This window comes from Egretta garzetta, unplaced genomic scaffold (assembly GCF_000687185.1).
Source record: "Egretta garzetta isolate BGI_Z169 unplaced genomic scaffold, ASM68718v1 scaffold287, whole genome shotgun sequence".
Taxonomy (NCBI): domain Eukaryota; kingdom Metazoa; phylum Chordata; class Aves; order Pelecaniformes; family Ardeidae; genus Egretta; species Egretta garzetta.
Window position 1 is genome coordinate 2,596,685 of NW_009260435.1, and position 5,709 is coordinate 2,602,393.

The window sequence follows — 5,709 nt, forward strand, 5'->3', positions numbered from 1 at the left end:
GGGGGCTGCTGCCGGTACCGGCCCGGTGCTGTCCTGCCTGCGGGGCCCTTCCCCTCCGTCCTGCGTGAGATTGGCGGGTTTCAGGGGGAAAAAAAAAACACCAAACCAAACCAAACCCAAACCGACAACAACAAACCCCACCAAACACCGGGAAAGTCGGCCCGGAAAGGAATTGCAAAATCCCGGGGGCCGGGAGCACCGCGAGGTTGAGCTGGGTTTGGGGTCGGTTCCCGGCGCTTTCCCGGCACCCCCCGGCTGGCAGCCGCTGGCGGGGGGGGCTTGGGGGGGGCTTATCCACAGGAGCCCTGAGAAAAGTCGTTTGGGATTTATTTCCTCGCTGGAAGCCGGATCTTTCCCTCCTGGAAAGTGAAACCGCGGGATCAGCGTCCCAGCAAGATAAAACCTGCGTGGACATGGCCGAGGCCGGCTCTCCGGCCGGCCCAGGTTTCCATCTCCTAGGAGCGAGGGAGATGCCGCTGGCTTGACCAGGAATGTTGTTTTTAACCGGGGCGCTGGGATCGCGGGGGTTACTTGGACATGCGGACCTCGGCGTCACCTCGTAGGGGATTTCTTCTCCACCTTTTTTTATTTCCCTGAGAAACTGGCCCAGCCTTTTCCCACAGTGCGAGGTGGCCCCGGAACCGAGCGAGTTTGCGGTGTCAGCGGGGGGGGGGGGGGGTTTTGGGGGGTTGGGTTTTTTTGACTGCAAGGACTGCCTTACGCCGTGTCCCCCCCCTCCTGGGACCGGCCATGGCGTTGAAAGCCAGAGCGCTTTACAACTTCCAGAGTGAAAACAAAGAGGAGATCAGCATCCAGGAGAACGAGGAGCTCATCATCTTCAGCGAGAACTCCCTGGATGGGTGGTTACAGGGCCAAAACAGCCGCGGGGAGACCGGCCTCTTCCCTGCCTCCTACGTTGAAATCCTCCGCTCCCGCTCCGGCTCCAACTACACGGACTACTCCAGCAGCCCAGCCGGCTCCCCTGGGCATGACTCCTCCTTCTACACAGCCTCCCCCAACCCTGGCATCTCCTACCAGGGCAGTTTTGAGGACGACGACGATGATGACTGGGATGACTGGGACGATGCTTGCACGGTGGTGGAGGAGCCCCGGAGCACGCCAGGCACCAATGGGCACCCTTCACCCAGCCTGCAGTACCCGGGGGCGTATGGCCACCACCAGCACGCTGGTTACCGTCCCAAGCCGGCGCTGGAGAGGCAGGACAGCATGAGCTCCTCCAAGAGGGGCAGCGTGGTGGGGAGGAACCTCAACCGCTTCTCCTGCTTCGTCCGCTCGGGGGTGGAAGCTTTCATCCTGGGTGACGTGCCCCTGATGTCCAAGATTGCCGAGGTGTACTGCATCGAGATGGGCTCCAAAGGTCCCCAGTGGAGGGCAAACCCCCACCCCTTCATCTGCTCTGTGGAGGACCCGACCAAGCAAACCAAGTTCAAGGGCATCAAGAGCTACATCTCCTACAAGCTGACCCCCAGCAACATCAACTCACCCGTCTACCGGCGGTACAAGCACTTTGACTGGCTCTACAACCGCCTCCTGCACAAGTTCACAGTCATCTCGGTGCCCCATCTGCCCGAGAAGCAGGCCACCGGGCGCTTCGAGGAGGACTTCATCGAGAAGCGCAAGCGGCGGCTGATCCTCTGGATGGACCATATGACCAGCCACCCCGTCCTCTCCCAGTACGAGGGCTTCCAGCACTTCCTCTGCTGCCGCGACGAGAAGCAGTGGAAGCTGGGCAAACGCCGGGCGGAGAAGGACGAGATGGTGGGTGCCAGCTTCCTTCTCACCATCCAGATCCCCACGGAGCACCAGGACCTGCAGGACGTGGAGGACCGTGTGGACGCCTTCAAGGCCTTCAGCAAGAAGATGGATGACAGCGTCCTGCAGCTGACCAACGTGGCCTCGGAGCTGGTGCGCAAGCACGTGGGGGGCTTCCGGAAGGAGTTCCAGAAGCTGGGCAACGCTTTCCAAGCCATCAGCCATTCCTTCCACATGGATCCTCCTTACAGCTCGGACGCCCTCAACAATGCCATCTCCCACACGGGCAAGACATATGAGACCGTGGGGGAGATGTTTGCCGAGCAGCCCAAGAATGATCTGTTCCTCATGCTGGATACTCTCTCTTTGTACCAAGGGCTCCTCTCCAACTTCCCAGACATCATCCACCTCCAGAAAGGTAAGGGTGGCTTCTTCTTCTCCCCTGGTGATGCCCTCTCCTGCGCGATAGCCCCACGTGGGCGGGAGCAGCACGGGGAGCGGGATGGGGATGCAGTGATGATGCTGTGCAGTGATGGGGATGAGGTTGAGGATGGGGACCATTGCCTGTGGCTCCCAGGGAGGCAGCATGGTCCCTGCTGGCACGGCTCCCTGCTCACCCCAGCCTAGGAGAGGCTGCTGGGGCTGTTGGGTCCCAGATCAGGTTTTGCCTCAAGTGATGCCGTGGAGTTCATAGCTGCTGCCCAAAGCCTCGAGGTGTGAGCAGGAGCCGGCACCATTGCTGTTGGCTCCAGGATGGCCTTGCCCAGCAGCTCGTGAGCCAGGGGCTGCGTTGCATCCCCACCCACCACCGCTTGTGCCTCCTCATCCTCCCTCCCCAGCTGAGGCAGCAGTGGGGTGGCCAGTGGGGATGCTTGAGCTTGCTCCCCTGGGGCTGGGACACGGCTGGGACGTGGCCTTGGGTCAGTTGGAGGGGCTGGGGGCGGGGGGTGCAGGCCAGGTGGGATAAGGACTTGTCCCTTCTTCCCACCAGTCTCACTGCACTTCTCTGGCCACAGGGGGACACACTGGACCTTCTGGGTATGACTAGGGTCAAAATCTCCAGGAGTACGTCTCTGCATCTCTCCGAGCCTGGGACTGGGAGGTTTAGCACCCCCAGGGCATCCGGGCTCCCTGCACCCTCCGTATCCCCTTGTGCTTGCAGGTCCCTTGGGTATTTGGGGGGGTCAGGGAGGAGGAGAGGGGGCGAGAGGTGTCTGCTGTGCCCTTTCTGAGGAGGGCAGTGGGCTGGCAGGGCTCGGTGTCCCTTTGCACCCAGGCAGCAGGGTGTGACGCAGACGGGGAGCCGGGTGTGGGAGTGGGGCCAAAGTCCACGCACCCCTCCCAGTCCGGCTGCCCGCAGCGGGGAGGGGACACCCGTGCCGGCACCCCTAGATTTTGGGGGGGCGGGGAGTTTTCCCCTGGGGTGAAGCCAGGGGCTGTCTATGTCCGAGCATCCAGGGGTGTCCGTGCATCGCTCCACATCCCTGGGGGAGGCTGGGAAGGCGAAGGGGGAAGGGGAGGGTGTGATCCAGCCCTGGCCGCTTCCTCGCCTTTCCCTCCCAGCCTTGTTTACCACGGCGGGTGAAGAGGGGCTGGATCCCATCCGGAAGCGAGGCCGCGTGGGCAGAGCGGAAGGCAGGATTTGGCCTCCAACCTTTGCTTCTTCCTCCTCCTCCTCTCCGATGGGAGCAGGATTGGCGCGGCGGGAGCACCATAACCCCGGGTCCAGGGCTCCCGGCAAGGGGCAGGGAGAAGGGAAGAGAGCCTGGTGAGCTGTGGGCCAGATCCTGTTTTCAGGCAAACGGCCTCTGGGTTAATGAGGGGGGAGGAATGCAGGGCTGGAGCCAGGCAGGATTCTTTCGAAACTGAGCTGTAAAAATAAATGGAAGGAGGGGGAAAAACTGGTGTCAGAGCCTCAGCTGCCTCTGGGAGAGGGAGATGCTTTCCCAGCTGAGCTCAGTCCGGCACTGCCCGCCCTTCCCACACCCCAATTCACCGCCTCTGGGGCTGGGGTCTCCCAGGGCTGCTCCTGACCCCCACCCACGGGGCGACATGGAGCGTTTGCAGGGCAGGCTTGGCTGGGGCGCTTGGAACACACTGCTCCATGTGAGCTTCACACCCTGAGCCTCAAGTCGCACCCCTCCAGCAGCTCAGAACCCCAAACCTCCTCTAAACATAAGGCTGATGGCCCAGGGACAGGGTGGAAAAGGAGTTGGGGATGTCAGGGTCCAGAGGGAAAAGGCTCCTGGTCCGTTCCCTGCCTGGAGGAGAGGGATGGGGGGATGAACACCCAGCAGTGCCCAGACCCCTCCCTTGCTAACGTGAGGCAGCTCTGCACCTCTGGCGGTTGGGCCAGGCTGGTGCCCCAGCACGGAGGGCAATGGGACCCGCTGGTGCTGCCCAGGGATGCCTGTGCCGAGGGGAACGGTGGGGGACAGACACAGATCCATCAGCCTCTCCCCCTTCCCCCTGCCTTGCCAGGCGCCTTTGCGAAGGTGAAGGAGAGCCAGCGGATGAGTGACGAGGGCCGGATGGACCAGGAGGAGGCGGATGGGATCCGCAAGCGCTGCCGCGTGGTGGGCTTCGCCCTGCAAGCTGAGATGAACCACTTCCATGAGCGGCGAGTGGCCGACTTCAAGAGGATGATGCAGTCCTACTTAAAGCAGCAGATTGTCTTCTACCAGCGTGTCAGCCAGCAGCTGGAGAAGACGTTACGCATGTACGACAACCTCTAACGCCTCCGCTTGCTGCCCTGCTGAAATCACGCACTTCTCTATCCGCAGCCTTGCAGACCTCCTCTGTTTGTGATGGGCTGAGAATGAACGGGAACTCATGACGCTAGTGACCAAATACCTTTGGGCTTTCTTCCCCCTTCCCGGGCAGGCAGGCTGCGGCCCTGCAGGGAAGGGCGGGGGGTCACAAGAGGGATAGATGTGGAGGTGCTGGTATCTCTGCCCAGTGATTTTTAGCTTTCTGAAATCCTATCCTCCTGGAGCAGAGAGGTGGGTGCATCCCAGCCCGCTGGGAGAAGAAATCAAAGCCGTCATTTTGCACACTAAAAGCCTTTCTGATGGAAAAAAGAGAAGAAAAAAGGTCTTTATTTGGAAGAGGATGATTTTTTTTTGTCACGAGATATTTTCAATATTTTCCATTTTTCGCAAACGTTTCTGCAGCATTTTTACCAATCAGTTTTTAAATAGACGCACAGAGGCGAAGGGAAATCTCTTTCTCGAGCATGGCTGTTGTCTGAGAAAAGGGATAAAAAAAAAAAAAAGGCAAAAAAAATAAAGCGCCACACAGCGTTTTCAATAAAAATGTCAGTAGAAAAATCCCACGCACCTCCTTCCCAGAGATGTCTATGGAAAACGGAACTGCTCCAGGATCCTGGGGAAGGCTCTGCATCTGAGCATCCCTTGGCTTCCAGCCAGCTTCCAAAAATCCGCATGTGGTGGGGGGCTGAGCACCAGGGGGGGCCCCGCTGGCTGCCCTCCCGCTCTCCAAACAACCTGCCAAGGGGCAAATCCTGCCCCACTTTGCCCTGCCCAGTGGGGCAGGACCCATGGCAGCGTGCTGCTGCCTGGGGAGACAGCGGGGCTGGCACGGGGACCTTGTTTTCAAAGGGAAATGGCTGGGATAAATCACAGCGAGGAAAGTTAGGGCCGGCTTGGCGTGGCTCCAGGGTTAAAATTAGCCCCGACATGCAGGCCAACGGGGTATTGTTAAAATAACAGCGGCGCTGGGAATGCGTCGGGCTGCGCTCCGTCCTCCCAGAGCCCTCCCCAGCCCTAACCAGCTGGGACAAGCACATCGAAATACACCTGGAGGCATCGCACAGCTTCTGTCCAGACAGGGCATGTTTCCTTCTGCATCCCACAGCTGGGGTGGTCCCCTTCACCATGGTTCCATCTCAGTCCAGCCCCATCCCAACCCAGCCTC

The 5,709-nt window shown here is 60.4% G+C and overlaps 1 protein-coding gene across 1 annotated transcript; it reads left to right on the forward strand.

Moving 5' to 3' along the window:
- Positions 1-6: 6 nt before the first annotated feature.
- Positions 7-4,899, forward strand: SNX33 (sorting nexin 33). Its single transcript, XM_009643924.2, has 2 exons — positions 7-2,191; positions 4,255-4,899. Exons 1-2 carry the CDS (start codon positions 751-753, stop codon positions 4,506-4,508), a joined length of 1,695 nt encoding a protein of 564 aa, XP_009642219.1. The 5' UTR covers positions 7-750; the 3' UTR covers positions 4,509-4,899.
- The last annotated feature ends 810 nt before the right edge of the window (positions 4,900-5,709 follow it).

Bases quoted from the DNA above. Each gene is read 5' to 3' on its own strand.
- SNX33 (XM_009643924.2), top strand. From the start codon at position 751: ATGGCGTTGAAAGCCAGAGCGCTTTACAACTTCCAGAGTGAAAACAAA. The intron at 2,192-4,254 runs GTAAGGGTGGCT...CTGCCTTGCCAG, and splicing joins CATCATCCACCTCCAGAAAG to GCGCCTTTGCGAAGGTGAAG.